Source organism: Asparagus officinalis, chromosome 8, assembly GCF_001876935.1.
Source record: "Asparagus officinalis chromosome 8, Aspof.V1, whole genome shotgun sequence".
Lineage (NCBI taxonomy): Eukaryota > Viridiplantae > Streptophyta > Magnoliopsida > Asparagales > Asparagaceae > Asparagus > Asparagus officinalis.
The window spans coordinates 105470014-105489520 of NC_033801.1; the positions used below are offsets into that span (position 1 = coordinate 105470014).

At 36.6% G+C, this 19507-nt stretch overlaps 1 protein-coding gene across 1 annotated transcript; it reads left to right on the forward strand.

Moving 5' to 3' along the window:
• On the forward strand, window positions 518-15434 carry LOC109819842 (probable nucleoredoxin 1). The gene is made up of 4 exons (XM_020385776.1): window positions 518-896; window positions 4841-5323; window positions 5729-6208; window positions 14517-15434. Exons 1-4 carry the CDS (start codon window positions 786-788, stop codon window positions 15006-15008), a joined length of 1566 nt encoding a protein of 521 aa, XP_020241365.1. The 5' UTR covers window positions 518-785; the 3' UTR covers window positions 15009-15434.

Here is a 19507-nt window from a genome sequence, read left to right on the forward strand (position 1 = left end):
ATGGAAGTCGAGTCACTCTAGGAATTTAGATTTTTATTTACTTGTAAAATATTTTATTATTTGAGATGAATAGTGATGCTTTATTGCATTATATTTTATAGTTATTACTAGACTATATTTTATTATTTGAGATGAATAGTGATGCTTTATTGCATTATATTTTATAGTTATTACTAGACTAATCAATTGCTTATCAATCTTATATTATTTTTAATATACAATTATTAACAATAATAATTTATACTCACCGTTACCCCCATCAAATTATCCTCTTCATAATATTATCCACCATTATCCCACCAAATTATCCAACTTCAAGAATTATTCATCATTGTTCCACTAAATTATCTCAGTGTTAAAAATTATCCAATTTTATCAATTATCTAAGTTCTACTTAAAAAGTTCTAGGTGACTAATCCCCTAATGATTTTTGTGCACCACGTTTTTTTGCACAACCCACACTAAATTTACCAAGCTCAAAGCATCGTCGTCCTCTTGCAAGTGAACCAAATTACTCTGATCTCCTTCTTTCTTAAATTACCCACTCCACAAAACATGAGTAGCTTGGTAATTTATCAGTATAATCAATCTGAATCTTTCTCGTCTCAAATGTCGTGAGTCAACACAGAAGGTTTTCTTTTCACCGAAGAAAAGAATCAAAACATAACCGAATTTACAATTATGACGGAAAATAAGCGGCGAATCTTTGCCGTCTATAAAAAGCTAAACTCCATACTTCTCCGTCACCACGAAGAAAGAAGAGGAGAGTCTAGAGACGGCGAGAGATGACGGAGGTCGCAGTAACGGAGGGTAACGGCGTCGTTGAGCGTCACGATCTCAAGTCGATCCTCTCCGGCGAGGGGAGAGATTTCCTCGTTAGGAATAACGGCGATCAGGTAGCGGCGATTTCAATTATTGTCAATTTTAATTGTATTAACTGATCGATCGAACTAAGTTAAGTGATATATTTAGGTTTTTTTACTTTATTTGACCGAAGAATTTTAGGTTTTGGGGTTTGCTGTCTTATGCTTAATTGACACTTTTTATTATATTTTATTTTATACCCATTCTCTTACCCTGATTTATTTTTTAGTCCCACGAGCTTTCAAAATCATTCATATGCTGAATATTCATGAGTGAGTACAGTACGACATGAGATGGAATAGAAAAGAGGGATGGGTTTAAAATGGAATTTGGGGTTAAAAATATAAGTTAGGGCTAACACCTAATAGCTATAGTTTTTGGGTTAAAATTGGTTCATAGCCCTAGTTTAAGCCCCAACATCATACACTCAGAACATCGAATGTGGATCTTATCATTAAGGCAAATTGAATTAAGAAATTTTGGATACAACCCATTGAACTCGATACGCTGTACATCTTAGAAGTATGAACATGTACCATTGTTTGAAAAGTTATTATTGATGAGCGTAATTCTATATGGAAGGATATTTTTTGAAGTTTGTATTCTGAATCTCTGATGTTCGAACAGAACATTATAAACTAGTTGGATTTTTGTAACCATTACCTACTCTTGAGTGGAAATGAAAAGAAAGTGAAAACGAAAACAGAAATATCTATAAGTTGGAGGTTGTTGTATCACATGCATTCTGTTACATCATTGGATGGCCCCATATAGTTCTAGGAGCTACAAACACAAACTACTACTATTCAGAGCATATGCTAGAGTATCTCGAGCTAGGTTGTGATTAAATTAGGAGAAAGAAGAACACCTAGCCAAAATCTGCATTTATATGCTATAGAGTACCGTAAACTGCTATAATTTAATTTAAACTACGACAATATATGTTAAACTACTATAATATTGGTTACATCTTGTAATAAATGGTCAATTATTGAATTGAGGTTTAAAAATAAATCAGATTGGGTGTTTTGCGTGTACTGTGTACAAGTGATTTTGGAAGTGGCTGGTTTAAAATAAATCTTGTTAAAGAATGAGTTTAAAATTAAAAACACCCTATTCTTTTTCTTGGAATTAGCTGAAAATTTTAGTTGGAAAGCAGGAAAAAGGTAAACTTTTGTGATGCTTTTTGGCAGATTACTGCTTGATTAGATGGTCATAATTTGACTATTGATATATCCTTTGTAAAATTCTGAGGTTAACACCATTAGTTTGGTACAATTATTCTATTGGAGCTTGATTTTAATTTTATTGATTGATTATTTGTAAACTTATCTGTTTTATTTACTTATTAATTGAACTAAATAGAGTGGAAACATTTTTACTTGTTTGATGTACAAATTTTTAGATTTTGGGTTTACTTTCTCATACTAAATGATACTTTTTATTGAAGCTAGCTGATAAATTGAGCTAGCAGAGTGAGGCGGAATTTATTGTTGATTATGTGATCATAGATTCATAATGTGAATGAGGAATATTTATTTATAAAGTTCCTAGGGTTAAGTCCATTAGATTTGAACAAGTCGTTCTAGTGGAGCTTGATTTTAATTGTATTGACTGATTAATTTGAATATTAGTGTTTTTTTTATTGTAATACCCGATTAACAGAGCTAAATTGAGGGGAGATATTTCATTTTTTTACTAGTTTGATGCAAGAAATTTTGGTTTTGGGGATGTTTTATCATGCTAATTTGTACTTTTTACAAAGTTTAGCTGAAAATTGAAATGGTAAATAGGAAACATCTAGAAAGAACTTTGACTGTGCTTGCGAGAGAATATTGATCATCACGATCTTATCAATCTTCATCAGCTAAGGGTAAATGTGCAGCCCAACACCATATCGAGGAGCCTGCATGGAAATTTTGACTAGTGAATGTTAAATTGCTCTTTAGTCTTTCAGTTCATACTAAATTCCTTTCCAAGAAAATTGTGGAAGGGGTAGGGACCTACCTAAAATCTAACAAAACATGGCGAGGTAATTGGAAGGTAAGAAATTTATATGTTTACGCAATGTAAGCTCTAACAGCTACTTGCGAATCCTAGTCCTTACTCATTTATCCATTAAGAAATTGTCAAAAAACCGAAGAAGACAGAGGAGATCTTCTTTAAGAGTATTATTCATCTCAAAGTCTGTAAGCCTTAAGACTCGAGTCAAAAGTCATTCTGGCAGGTAACTTATCAATATTAGCTGAGTGGAGATAATTGAGCATGTTTGATGCGCATAGCGGTTATCATGAACTGTTAACTAGTATCAAGAGTGGGATTAAAATGACAAGGAGAAATATGTATGAAGTAACACTTACAGATTTAAGAGAACCATTACCCACCATCTGTTGTTCAAGTATTTACCTATTGGAATGACGTTGGTTATGAGCCCAGGTCTCATTCAGGAAATTTCTTTGAATGAATTGATAGGTTTGTGACCAGTTATTTAACACTGATGTCAATCTTCTATGGAGTTGGTTCCAAGTTCCTTGTCGAGGCAGCTATGAGTAAAGAAGGGGATTATCAGAAAGCTTGGAAGCTAATTAGCTGCTAAGCAGACCCACCTTTTTAATCAGAAGTTCACTCCTGCAACTAGGGACAATGCTTCGAAGTGTTCAAACTTAGATAACCCCTATGAAAAGCTTTAGTGTTTGATATGGTGAACCAGGTAGAGGTTGAGGTCCTTAAACTACTGAGGAAATACAGGCGAGCAGGAAAAAGACATAAGAAGAGAAACAACCACTGGAAAAATTGCCTCCTTCACATTGCTGTGGTGTGTATTATTTAGTCAGAACTATATAAATAGCCCCTTTGCAGATCTTTAAATCCGACTCAGAGTCCAATCAGGAAAAATGCATTACATATCTTTGAGATTTTAGCTGCTGCTGCTTCAGATTTATGACAACATGAAGTCATTCTTTAAAGAATTAAGGATTTATCACAAATTAATGGAAAGACAATTTGTGTTGAACTTTGTAGCCTCAGTTCTGTCACTGATATCCTAAATTAGATATTTGTTCTGAGGAGCAAATTGCTTGATTGATATAGTCTCCAATTGTTCATTTATTTTTAGAGATGAGGTACTGAAGTTTTCCTGAGAGATGGAAACATTTGCTACTATTCAATCAGACACAACCATTAAAATAGCTTGTGAACTATTCATGTAGTATCCACAGTTACTCAAAACCTTCCTGTTTATTCATGCAATTTTTTCTGTTGACCCTTGATGATGTATTAACGTTCCTTCTCTTCTGCATGTATTAACGTCCATTAAAATAGCCTCAGTTTTTTCTGTTTACTACGCCTTTGCCTTTCTACTTCCTGATGTGTAAAAGACTGCGTTTTGCACTTTTTTCTGAATTGTTTTCCTGCACTGTAGGTAAATGTGATTCTCCTTGTCTGCAGTTCGGGACTGAAATATTGTATGCCTGAAATCAAGTGTATGTAGGGTTTTTGTGCATAGCATGTGGATACTCTGATCCTTGTTTAATTTTCAGCCAATGGAGGTGGTTCATTCCACTATATAAAATCAAAGTCATCTTTACACACCTAACTTATACTTCTAGCTTGTTACGGTTTGGGTTCCTTACTGTTGTACTATTAGTGCCTCAGTAACTGAGAATGTCATCTGTATGAATTTGATAGCTCTGCCATTCACTGATGGGAGTATGCACCCCAAAAGCCGAAACCCACCTACATTAGATTAGATGAGCATTAAAGAACTTTCTTAGTCTCTGGTTTGAGCTGATGGCCTATTTTGGTTGGACTTTGAGTTGCCTTAGCTGAGAAAATGCAGTTCCTTTTTTTACCTTTATTGAAATTCAGTTTTACCTAAAACGATTGTTGTATTACTTGTTTTCAATTGATATTGCTTTCAATTGAGGCTAGGAAAACCATGGTCTATGGCCTAAAACTATGGGTATCATCTTTACAGGTCAAGGTAAGCAATCTCGAGGGGAAGGTTGTTGGTCTCTACTTCTCGGCCTCATGGTGCGGTCCCTGCCGCCGATTCACTCCAAAATTGGTTGAGGCATATACTGAGCTCTCCTTGAAGAATGCTGACTTCGAAGTTGTGTTTGTCTCAGCTGATGAGGATGAAGAATCTTTCAACAAATACTTTTTTGATATGCCTTGGCTTGCCATTCCTTTCTCAGACTCTACTACCCGTCAGCAACTCGATGAGCTTTTCACTGTACAAGGGGTACCCCATCTCGTGGTTCTTGATAAAAATGGTGAGATTGTTAATGATGAGGGTGTTGAGGCTGTGGAAGAATATGGATCAGATGCTTACCCATTCACTCAAGAGAGGATTGAAAAGATGCAATCAGCGGCAAAGGCTGCCAAAGAGAACCAAACACTTCAAAGTGTCTTTATTTCTCCCTCTCGTGACTTCTTGGTTTCAAACAATGGAAATAAGGTAATTCAGTCCCCCATTATTTCACCACTGTTTAATGTTGGAGCACCCATGAAATTAGAACTGGATATGCAGTTAGAACTGAATATGCCCTTAGCTTATTGACCCTTGGAGTAGGCAGTTAATTATTTATTTGAAAACTATTCTTGATTCATAAGTTTTCACAAGTTATATCCAAATGATACGATAAATGTTTACTTTTGTTTGCTATTGTTTACTGTTATCTGTTTGCTTCCCATGTCCTCTTTTGATGTTTCAAGTATAGAGTTCTGACAATTATTTATTCAATCATTTACTGGCTTCTTTGCATTTTCTATATTTTGCTAACCTCCAAATTTTAGCCATGTTAAATTATTACTGATTATGTACCTCATCAATCTGAACTGCTCCTCCTCTTCTTGTTATAAGGTACCTGTGTCAGAGCTTGAAGGGAAGATTGTGGGTCTGTACTTCTGCTTGAACTCATATGGTGCATGCAGAAAATTCACCCCAAAGCTTGTGGAGATGTACGGGAAAGTAAAGGCCAGTGGACATAACTTCGAGGTTGTCTTGGTCTCACTAGATGATGAGGAGGAATCCTTCAAGCTGGGATTTGATGGCATGCCTTGGCTTGCGATCCCCTTCAAGGACAAGACTTGTGAAAGGCTCGTTCGTTACTTTGAGCTCGAGGCTATCCCAACTTTTGTTGTTATTGGTGCTGATGGTAAGACACTTGTTTCCAATGCTGCGGATCTGGTGGAAGATCATGGAGTCGAGGCTTTCCCCTTTTCTCCAGAAAAGTTGGAGGAGCTTGCAGAGAAGGAAAAGGCAAAAATGGAGGCCCAGACCCTGGAGTCTCTTCTTGTTTCAGGGGAGCGAGATTATGTTATAGGAAAAGATGGCATCAGGGTATGATCCAATTATGACCCTCAATTACTATCCTCAAGCTTATGTTTCGTATGGTAACTTAAATGATATTAATATATCAAGGTTTTGATGATACATTATTAGCCTGATACATTATCCATATATTTCTTGTAATTTTCCTTTGCAAGATATCATCTATCACATATGTAGAAAGAGATAATTGAGAGAGCAAAAACCCTAACTTGATTAATTCATTCAGATACTAGAGAGAGATATATATAGTCATACAAATAGGGGTATGGTTAACGGGTCACAGCCCATTAACCCAATACCCAATAGACTTAATCTAACACTCCCCCTCAAGCTGGAGCATAAATATCCACCATGCCCAGCTTGTCACATATAGTAGAAAACACCTTTGAAGAAGTAGCATTGGTAAGAATATCAGCAAGTTGTTGTGAGGACGGAGTGAATGTGAGAGATACTATCTTCTTCTCCCAAGCATCTCTGACAAAATTGCAGTTAACTTCAATATGTTTTGTCCTCTCATGAAACACATGATTCTGTGCAATATAAATAGCAGACTGGTTGTCACAATGCATTGGCATGGGTCCAGACTGAACAAAACCAAGCTTTGTCATAAACTTTTTTAGCCACACCATCTCACAAGCAGTGTGAGCCATTGCTCTATATTCGGCCTCTGCACTAAATCGTGATACTACATCTTGTTTCTTACTTCTCCAAGTCATAAGATTACCTCCAACAAAAGTACAAAATCCTGAGGTTGACTTTCGGTCTCTCATGTCTCCTGCGTAGCCAGCATCAGAGAAAGCCGAAATGTGAGTATGCCCATGCTTCTTATATAACAATCCCTTGCCAGGATAACTTTTGACATATGCCAAAATCTTCAGAGCTGCTGTCCAATGAACCTCTCTAGGTTTGTGCATAAACCTGCTCAGTACACCTACTGCAAAAGTAATATCAGGTCTGGTAACTGTCAAATATATTAGCTTCCCAATTAGTCTCCTATATCGTGCAACATCATCTAGTAGAGAGGTATCATCACGCCACAAATCAACATTTACCTCCATTGGAGTGCTTGCAGGTTTGCATTCCAAGAGACCTGCTTTTTCTAGTAAATCTAGCACATACTTCCTTTGGGATAACAACAGGCCATGTTTTTTATATGCAACTTCAATCCCAAGAAAATACTTTGGCTTTCCCATGTCCTTAGTGACAAAATGACGGTTTAGATACTTCTTAGTCTCAGCTAAGGCAACAGAGTCACTCCCAGTCAGCAGAATATCATCAACATATACGGCTAAAATAACCAAACCAGTTGTTGTGCGTCGAAGAAAGACAGAGTGATCAGACTGATAACGTTGAAAACCAACATTAGAAATAACCTTGCTGAACTTATCAAACCAAGCTCGAGGACTTTGCTTTAACCCATAGATGGTCTTTCTCAGCCTGCAGATAAGATTCTCCCCCTGAACAACATACCCAGGAGGTTGCTCCATATAAACCTCCTCGTCCAAATCACCATAAAGGAAAGCATTCTTCACATCTAGTTGGTGCATCGCCCAATCCATATTAACAGCCAGAGAGAAAAGAATTCTGATGGAGTTGAGACGAGCAACGGGAGAAAAGGTTTCAAAATAGTCAATACCATATGTCTGGGTATATCCTTTAGCAACCAGGCGAGCTTTATATCTATCAACAGACCCATCAGGACGATATTTCAAGGTATACACCCATCTGCAACCAACCACAGTCGCTCTAGTAGGAAGAGAAACCAAGTCCCAAGTCCCTCTAGAAAGTAGTGCATTCATTTCCTTCCTTTAGCAACCAGGCGAGCTTTATATCTATCAACAGACCCATCAGGACGATATTTCAAGGTATACACCCATCTGCAGCCAACCACAGTCGCTCCAGCAGGTAGAGAGACCAAATCCCAAGTCCCTCTAGAAAGCAGTGCATTCATCTCCTCATCCATAGCCTGTTTCCAGGCGGGTACTAACAAAGCTTCCTCATGTGACCTGGGTAAAGATATAGTGGACAATGACAAAGCAAACTGACGAAATGATGAGGTGAGACGGTCATAAGAGACAAAAAGAGAGATAGGATATTTTGGGCAAGACCGTTTACCTTTACGAAGAGCAATAGGAACATCTAAGTCAGAAGAGATATGAGGCTCGACATGAGATGGACCTGCAGCTGGAGAAGAAGAGTCAGCAGGAGCAGAGACAGGTGTATGTACTTTAGGACGGCGAGAGTATGTCAGTAGAGGCTTTGGTGCAGTAGCCTCAGGAGCAGATACCGGAATAGTAGTGGGAGCCGTAGAAGGTAGTGGCACCTGTGGACTGACAGAGGTAGTGGAACCAGAGGAAAAATATGGGACAGACTCAAAAAAGGTAACATCAGCAGAAACAAAATATCTCCTGGTGGTCGGATGATAGCACCTATACCCTTTTTGAGTACGTGAGTATCCAACAAACACACACTTAATGGACCTAGGAGACAATTTATCCAAACTAGCAGTCAAATCCTGAACAAAACACGTACAACCAAAAACTCGAGGAATCACAGAAAAACGTTTTTTTAGCAGGATAAAGGCATGCGATTAATCAAATAACAGGCAGTGAGGACAACATCCGACCACAAGTACTTTGGAATATTCATATGTATCATCAGTGTTCTAGCAACATCGAGAATATGTCTATGCTTCCTCTCAGCAACTCCATTTTGTTGTGAAGTGTGAGAGCATGAAGTTTGATGAATAATACCATTAAGAGCACAAAATTTTAAAACGTCATTTTTCATATATTCCAAAGCATTATCAGTACGAAGAATATGAACAGAAGTAGAGAACTGGGTTTTTATTTCATTATAAAAGAGTTCAATAAAAAGAAGCACGATGATGCTTACCCAGTTCACATGACTCACAACCTAAAGAAGAAAGGGAAGACTGAACAATAACTACCTATCTAAGTTTCTGTAGTGAAGGATCACCCAAACGCCAGTGCCACAGTAAGGTAGAATCAGGCTGTGCTGCAACAAGACCAGCACCCGGCACACTGTCGTCCAAATAGTACATACCTCCTCTCTCATGTCCCGAACCAATCGTCATCCCAGTTGCTAGGTCCTGAAAAACACAATAAGAAGGAAAGAAGGTGACTTTACAGTTATTGTGTTTTGTAAACTTGCTAATGGATAATAAGCTAACAGGGAATTTAGGAGCATATAACACATCTGTGAGTTTTAAAGAGGAAGTAGCATGAACTATTCCAGCACCAAGAACTGAAGAAAGTGTACCATCAGTGATGCGAATAGAGGGAAACTTATCAGAAAGATGTAAAGAGACAAAACGATCCTTTATACCTGTCATATGGGAGGAGGCTCCAGAATCTAGTACCCATGGTTCATGAGGAGAAGCTATGTAAGCATCCATACCTGAAGAGGATGCATGAGTAGCCGAATGACTGTTCTGAGAGAGCTCTAGCCGGCGTAACCTCTCATAATCTGCCTGAGAAATCTGAACAGTAGGAACAGTAGTAGCTGGATTACTAAAAATAGTAGTAGAAATAGGTGAGCGAGTCGACTCGGCATCAGCTACTTAGGCCCATTGAGGACGACCAAACTTCTCCCAGCACTTATCAGAAATATGATTGGTCCTCCCACAGTGACCACACTGACGTGAACCCCTATCAGAATCACCCTGTCTCCCACTAAAAGAGCCACGTCCTCCCAAAGAATCACGATCACGACCACGACCACGACCGCGGCCTCTGCCTCTACTAGAGAACATGGCAGACTGATCCACTAAAGGTGAAGACGGTGCAGAAGTATCAGAAGAAACACCAGTAGAGACCTGCATGACTCTGGAGAATGTAGCAGTCAGTGAGGGGATGATATCTCCACCCAATATCTGTCCTCTCACCTGGGACTGCAAGTTAGGGTGCAATCCAGAAAGAAACTTGGACACTGCCAAGTCACGATGATATCCCAACAGCGTCGCCGCATCAGCTACTGCAGGCTGATGTATCTCCAGTTCGTCTATCAGTCCTTTTAACTTACCAAAGAACTCTGGAACTGACCTATCTCCCTGTTTGAGCGTAAACAGTCGCTCATAAATCTCAAATACACGGGAAGCATTCTTCTCATTTCCGTACATAATCTTCAGACTGTCCCACATCTCCTTCGCAGTGGTTAAGAACATAACACTGCTACTAATCTGTGGTTCCGTGCTGTTGAGGAGCCACATCATAACACAATAATCAGACGAGAGCCAGGAACTGTAGGTGAGATCTGTGGTGGGTGGAGGAGAGGCCAGAAGATGTGGAAGTTTGCTCTGAGCGCCAATGAAGATGCGGAAAGTCTGAGCCCAGAGCAGATAGTTTGTACCATTCAATTTTATTGTAGTCCCCAAGACTACCTTGGGCGCAGAAGTCTGACCAGCAGCAGCAGAGGGAGATGTAGAAGAGGAGGAGAGATCTGTTTCCGATATTATTGCACAATAGTGATAGGCAGGTAGTAGTCAAATAATCAGGGCAGTAGTAGAGATCTGTTCTTTAAACATAGACTAAGAACAGATCAAAAAATAGGCAGTAGTAGATGACCGGATCGGGTCATGTGTGGCCTCGAATCACCTATTCAAGGCCATAGAAAAAAAAGGATAAAACAAACGGTGTGGTACTGTAGCAGCGCAGTACTGTAGCGGCGATGGTACTGTAGCGGCGGCGGCACTGTAGCGGCACGGCTAGTGGTGGCGGTAGTGCCGGCGGCAAGGAGAAGAGGCGGCGACGGCTAGGGTTTTTGAATGAGGATTTGTGACGGCTAGGGTTTCAAGCTCTGATACCATGTAGAAAGAGATAATTGAGAGAGCAAAAACCCTAACTTGATTAATTCATTCAGATACTAGAGAGAGATATATATAGTCATACAAATAGGGGTATGGTTAACGGGTCACAGCCTATTAACCCAATACCCAATAGACTTAATCTAACAACATTTTGTTTAGATGGACAGTATATCACGTCATTAGTTTTTATTTATCGTGACACAAAAAGTTTTTCATTGCTTAGACAGTTTCCTACTAAACTCACTAGTCTTTTTCATTCGTAGATATGATAAGTATGATTTTTATAGCTGAGACATCCCTTTGGTAATTAACTGTTGACATTTTCTCCCCTATTCTTGGGGAGAGCGAGAGAAACCCACTAGATATCTTAAAACATTATAGTCATTCTGGAAACTTTGCACGTGTAAATGCAACTGCTGGGTATTAAAACATTTTTCAAAGTTTTATATTAATAAAGAAGAAATGGATAGTCATAACCTAGAGTTTTAAAATAAAATAAATTATATTTTTTAAATTTATAACTATAAATGTTAATGTCATATTCTTTAATTTTATACTTCGAGTCAATCATTTTATGTTTTTGAAAGCTCTAATTCTCAAAGATTTATTTAGCAATTAAACAGATATTTTAGTGCTGTATCCACCATTGTATTCTATCCTAAGAGCTATACAATGATTAGGAAAAAATCTTTATGTCATATTCTTTAATTTTATACTTCGAGTACATCATTTTATGTTTTTGAAAGCTCTAATTCTCAAAGATTTATTTAGCAATTAAACAGATATTTTAGTGCTGTGTCCACCATTGTATTCTATCCTAAGAGCTATACAATGATTAGGAAAAAATCTTTATGTCATATTCTTTAATTTTATACTTCGAGTACATCATTTTATGTTTTTGAAAGCTCTAATTCTCAAAGATTTATTTAGCAATTAAACAGATATTTTAGTGCTGTGTCCACCATTGTATTCTATCCTAAGAGCTATACAATGATTAGGAAAAAATCTTTATGTCATATTCTTTAATTTTATACTTCGAGTACATCATTTTATGTTTTTGAAAGCTCTAATTCTCAAAGATTTATTTAGCAATTAAACAGATATTTTAGTGCTGTGTCCACCATTGTATTCTATCCTAAGAGCTATACAATGATTAGGAAAAAAATCTTTACTTTGCATTTGATATACAAAATTTCCTCTTGAAAATTTCAGATTCCTAGTTTAATAATTGTAATTGCATTATTTTAGTTTATTTTTAATTTTTATTTGAAAGGTTTGTATCTTCTTCTAGAATGTTTTACTTTCAAAGTTTTTTTAATTGTGTTGTTTGCTAGAGAAGGAATGTGGTCAGTGTTTCGAATCAATTGTGTATAAGAGAGATGATACATAGTGAATTGTGAAGGATTTAATATTCATGTAAAATGGCAAAATTGCCCTCATGTCTTAAGTAGCTTTTAAGGATATTCCTCCTTTCTTTTAAAATATTAGTGTTACTGCATGTGCAATAAAAATTAAAACATAGCTTATCCTAATTCTTATACAAAGAGCTCCTTTTGAATTTTGATACCCAGAGGCTCATAAAAATAAAGGAACAAAAGTTTTGATCTCAATTTGTTTGAGGCTTTTTTTTTAAAGGCGAATTTGTTTTGTTGTCTGAGGCAATATTTGTAACTTTTTGAGGTCTGTTTTGTTAAATTCTTTTAATACGACGTGGGGTAGTCGCCACTGCTCCTACTAAATAAAATTCAATTAGTTGAAAAAGTTGGGTGTTATACGAGAACTATTTTCTCATGGAGTTGAGATTCTATACCCCAAAATATAAAGAATAAAGAGTCTAATCTCAATTAGTTAAAAAGGTTGGGGTCTTATATGAAAAACAAACTAATTTTTTATTTTGAAAATTGGAAGATCTTTCTCTCACCGCCTTATCTTCACCGGTAGCGCTTTCTTTTCTTTGAATTTTTATGTGGGGCCATGTACGACACTACGGCACCTCAGTGTGTAGATAAAAACTTTAGGAGAAAATTACAATTATGCCCTTAAAATAATAATGGAACGTATGAGTTGTCCTCCATTCCAACAAAATACTTTTTGACCTCACTGCGTTTTTATAGTATAGTATAGATTTTCTACCCTCACTAAGTTTTTAATGTAGTGGTCTGTATATCACAAAATAAACTTCTCAATCATAGAATTGAAGTAATTTCGCCAACATTTATTTATCTTCTACTTTTCATCTAATAGTATGCGAGGGAATGAGATATATGCAACTTAAATTGAATTATGAGTCAACAAATCATTCTTTAACTTTTTGGTTTTTTAGTCAACGTATATCAAGAAGACTGGAATACATCACAAATATTTATGGATGTATTTGACTAGTGTGCACTTAAGTCACTAAGTATCCTGTATGAATTGGATACCGGTACTTCGAAAATACCCGCATGCCTCATAGCATTTTATTCTGTCTCGCTCAATGGAGTCATCCAATAGATATGATTGATCTGATATTTGGGAGCATTCAATTTCAAGCTATATATTCCAAAAGATTTTCCTTGGAATTTCCATAAAAGTGCATTTCATTTACTTTTCTTAACTTTTTCTTTAATATCCGACAATTTTGATTGAATTGTTTAGCTTCGTTCTTTCCCCCACGATTCTGTGTTTCTTCGATGCAATGTTGATCATGCCTGTAATTCAAGTTCTCTAATCAATGAATTTATAGATGTACTGATGGTCATTCTTGTCCTAAGTATTTCCCTTGTTGTTTCTTATTGTAGAAAACATCCTTTCAAATTGGTGTTCACAATTGATGCAATGGACATAAATAGTCCTGACCATGGGTTCTCCCACAGAATTGGTTCAGTCTCGCATTACACACCGAAATTTTACAATTTCCTATTTCTATGTTTAATTATTATACCATACATGTTAATACCCTATGAGGTTGTCTCTGAGTATGGTTTGCAGAGATGCTGAACAATTAGAAAGTTTAAATAAATAAACACTCACCTTTAAGAATGTAAGACACAAGTCGAAACTTTTTGTGATTAATTTTTGAATGTCGACCCATGGGTTTGGACTTATTAAATAAAAACCTAACAAAATATTACTGCTGAATAAAGGAGAATCTTAAACGTTGGGATTCATTACCAGTTCGTAAATTGCATTGCCCTACCAGAATAGAAATTGCAATTTTATTATAAATAGTAAGAGAGAGATTTGTATTGTTATTGTTTAAACATGTACAAATTGCAATATGTCTGCGTGATGGTATTCTACCTTAAAGCTGTTCATGCTTTCACACTTTTCACACTCATTATCCAAACTTCCACATCTACAAATTGATCCAAAATTTCACTCCTTATTGCCACATTTATGTCCTCTTTATGTTCCTCATACGTGTATTTGCTACTTTGGACATTTATAATTTATTCATTAATCTCAAGCCTGAGGAAGCAATTTATGTTGGTTTGTTGTGATGAAAAGGTTCCCGTCTCTGAACTTGTGGGCAAAAACATCCTCCTCTACTTCTCTGCTCTTTGGTGTCCCCCTTGTCGTGCATTTCTCCCAACACTCACTGATGTCTACAACAAGATCAAAGCCAAAGACCCAAACTTTGAACTTGTCTTCATATCCAGCGATCAAGACCAGAAGTCTTTTGATGACTACTACGCATCAATGCCATGGCTCGCTATCCCCTTTGGCGATGATAGAAAGGAATCACTTTGCAAAACCTTCAAAGTCTATGGCATTCCATCCTTAGTGGCAATTGGACCAACGGGAAAGACAGTAACAACGGAGGCGAGAGATTTGATAATGGAACATGGAGCAGAGGCTTACCCGTTCACTGAGGAGCATCTAAAGGAGTTAGGGTTGAATGAGGAGGACGACGATGACGACGACGATGACGATGATGACGAGATGAAGATTGAGAAGGAGGGATATGTATGTGATGGGGATGTGTGCCGCAAAGCTTAGTATGAGGGATTTGGCTTACGTTTGTGATAGTTTATGGTACATAATTTGTATATGTATTGTGATAGGAGGAATAAGCTTGCTCCTTAGATTTTGAGCAATGATGTGTGATATGTGATATGGAAGCTAAAGAGACTGCTGAGGGGGCACACTTGTTTTTTAGACGGTTTGTACCAAATTCAGCTGCTTCGAAAGGGTGTTTCTGAAAAATTATGTGATGTATGATTTCTGTATGTATTTCTACCTGTCCTGCAAGAATGTTTGGTTTGGAGTCCAGCCATGTTATGTTGATAATATGGTAAACAGCTAGAATATCTCCATGTCAAGGTGTAATATCTCTTGCTGTAACCGTCTTCTCTTTTTTCTGACACCGTGTTGATCGGCTGTACATGTTCCTTAATAAAGCATATTTTGTTGGGAACTGTCACAGTTCTTGATGATCTTTTTGTCATCGCGTATTTTTTTTTGCACTTCATTTGGGATCAGGTTAAGACTTGCATATTTGTGTCTCATGAATAGGGGAGTAAATTGATGCGTGTGTCTGCGTGCACATATTTTGCATTATGCATTCATATCGCAGTTGAATATAAATGCAGATGTTGATATCTTTTTATTGTTTTTAGTATGGTTACTGATGTCTCGATGACCACAGCCCGCGGTTACATCCACAACAAGGGGGGAGGGGCTTGACCTTGACGCACCCACAACACTTGAAAGCTTTCAGTAAAGCTTGAGGCTCCTACAACGACAGATAAATGAGAAAAATACGAGGGTTTGCTTCACTAGCTCCTACCTAATCCACAACTACTGCTTGTAGCAAAACTCCTCTCGACAAAATCAACTAAGATGAGCTTCCTATCTATCAAATCCTAATTTTTGTTCTTTTCCCTTCGCGGCGCTTATAATGATAATAGAACGAACTGAATGAAACCCACATTTCGTATCAAGCTTAAAAAGCCCAGAACGACTTAGAGTCTCGACTCTCAACAGAATCACAAGTGAACTCGCCAACATGACCAAATTATCATATCCCTCGGCCAAATTTCAACGTGCCCAAATTCGGAGCCCACTAATCCTTAATGGGCTAAGCTTAAAATAAAGTCACCCTATATTACCGACTCATTAACTTAAGTGGAATTTGAAAAATTCTTTTTGTAACGTGTTTATTTTCATGTTTATAAATATTTTTTAAAGTTTTACATTTTTTGAAATTTATTTGATATTTTTTAACAAGATTTGAAGTTGGTTTTTATTGTACATTTTTAGTTTCTGTGCACGTTTAAGTCGACTCATAAGTTGACTCATAAGTCGATTTATGACGTGCAGTGCAGTTGTGTATTTTTATCTGCTGGGTCGACTCATATAAGTCGACTCATGCAAGTCGACTTACGACTGTCGTAAGTCGACTTATCAGAGAGCCATTGCGCAATAACGACTACTTTTTTGTTTTGTTTTTTTTTGGGATTTTGGGGTTTTCTTGGGTTGATTTATTCTGTCCTATATATACCCCTTTGTCATAACTATTTGTAGAACTAAGAGAATTTTAAAAACAAGTTTAAGGGTGTTTAAGTTTGGTTTTCAAGTTGTTTTGTGTGAAGAAGTTTTCACAAGAGGGGATCATCTTTGGTGTTTGAGCTTCAATCTCTCATCTCTCTCACTCTTGTCATCTTAGAGAATTTTTACTAAACTCAATTCTAGCTTTACATATTTATATTTGTTATTTATCATTTCATTAAGCTAGATTTACAATTGAGTTTGGTTGCTTATCGTTTCACACACAACCTATAGAGAATTTTTACTAAACTCATTAGTATTATCACACATTGTGTAATTTGGGTTGTGGGTGTGATTAAGTGAGCTTTTAATTGCGTTCTCATCCATTATAGAGAACAAACTTTGTATTGAGCTTTATTTGTGAGATCACATTATGATAAAGTCACCCTATATTACCGACTCATTAACTTAAGTCGCCTAATTTCAAGATGCCATGTACCATAGAAAAAGTAATATAAAGACTTTTTATGCATACTTTTTTTGATACCACTCTTATGAATTTCTAGTTCCATCTCTAATCATCTTGATATTAATATACGTCATGTTAATTGATCCGATTTGATGTAACATCGATGAAGCACCACATCTAGAGTGTTCTTAGTTATTTTTTGGGTAAATATCAGAACCCCCCCCATTTGCACTACAAGATAAAATCACAACCATTAACTAGATAATCAATGGCCGTGATTATGTAGTGGTCCCTCCACTATTTTTTTTTTGTAGTGGAGAGGATCCGAATCCTTTTTTTTGATGATTATCGGGACCCCCCCAAAAAAAATTTGATGATCGGAAAACCCCCGCAACTTTGAAAATATAGAAACCATTTACGTTTGGGGGTTATTTGAAAAACTCCTTTAATTTTAAGATTTATCATAAAAACCCCTTTACTTTGAGCTTTTAGGGGGTTTTCTAATAAAATCTCAATGGGCGTCTTCATCAGAAAATTGTAAAGGTAAAGGTTTTTTTTATAATCCCTATACTTAAGGAGGCTTTTTCTGATATTTTGGAAGTTATGAGGATTTATATCTATAATCGTCCAAAGTTAAGGGTGTTTATGATATTTAGCCATTGTTTAATGGGGTTCTTAGGCCTGTTTAGTGACTGGACATGTAGGGTTACATCCTATCAATTTTAAATTTAACTAAATGACGCATTGTCAATAATCACACTAATTTTACAATTGTATTCTAAAATGAATTTTCTATAATGTGCCCTTAGGGCATATATTAAGAACTTGGAAAATTGTGTCAAGACTCCAAAGGTTCAGAGCCAAGGAACCTTTGGAGCTTGTACACTCAGATGTATTTGGTCGAGTAAAACAAGAATCAATCGGTGGGATGCGGTACATGATCACTTTCATCGACGATTACTCGAGATATGTCTTGGTTAATTTTATGAAGGAAAAGTCTGAAGCACTCTACAAATTCGAGCAATTTCAAGATGAGGTTGAAGGAGAACTCGGCAAGAAGATTCGTTGTCTACGCACAGACAATGGGGGAGAGTACACATCAAAGGAGTTTTACGACTACCTGAAGCAGCACAAGATTCGACTACAGGTAACGTGCCCAAATACTCCACAACAAAATGGCATAGCTGAAAGAAAGAATCGTCATCTCGCTGAAATTTGCAGAAGCATGCTCCGTGCCAAGTGTTAGACCCTAGAGGGGGGTGATTAGGGTCTTATGCTAATCTAATCTAATTAAATGCCAATTAAAATTAATTAATAAGTTATCCTAGCAAGTATGAAATATAACAACTATATATAAGCTAGGATAAGCAATATGAACAACAAAGAGATATATCCTATGATATATGCAAGGATATGAAACTAACACAAGGGTAAACAATATGAACTAGATAGTGGATCATATAAATAATGAGCTAATGACAATGGCGACAAGAATTATAAACACAAGTATAAATAAACGCCAAAGCACACTCAAACACAAGATATGATCACGGAGTTCGGACCTTCCGTCCTACGTCTCCGCTCCCCACTCCCGGGGAGAAATCCACTATCAACCGGGTTTTCTACGTTCACCCGAATAACGTTTACACCTCACAGTGTCGGTTTTCAACGCTCACCGATCAACGTCACTCCTCACACTCGGTTTCTAGCTCACCGAAAACCTTACAACACTCACAATGTAACAAATATAAATTTGTTCTCTACAATAGATGAGAACACAATGAAAGCACAACTCAAGGTTACAATCTCTCACCACCCAACTATACTATGTATGAAAGATACAATAAGCTCAATGTGGGTGTGTGTGTAACAATGAGTAAATAAGATCAAATCAACTAAACTCAAGTATGAAATCTAGCTTAAGAACAATGATAATCAATCAAGTATATAAATGTAAAGCTAGAGTTTGAGTTTAGAAAACTTCTCAAGATCTCAAGAGTGGAGGGAGAAGAGTTGGATGCCCAAACACCAATAGATTATCTCCTCAAGCTCTTGTTGAATTGAATCACAAAACCAAAACACTCTAATGCTTAAAAGCTTCTTAAAACAAACTTAAACAAACACTAAACAAGTTTAAACCCTTGTTAAAACTTTTAAACCATTCTCTTAGCTCCTTGAAAAGAAATCAGCAAAGGGGTATTTATACCCACTCAAAGCTCAGCCAAAAACCCCTTTCGAAAAAGGACTTCCCAAATGAAAAATATCATCATTTTACAAAATAGTCCAAAACATGAAAACCTGAAAATTGATATTTTGATATTTTGACTTAAACAACATTTTGAAACCTTATGAAATGATTGTATAGACTTGATAAAAGATATAACATGTTGTTATGAAGTCTATAATCTAGAAATACAATATTTTCATAAATTTGCATATTCTATGCAATATATTCAAAACACTAAATATGATTTCATTAAATATAAGCTTGTTAAAGGGGAAATCATATATAGGCATATAAACATGAAACAAAATAGTA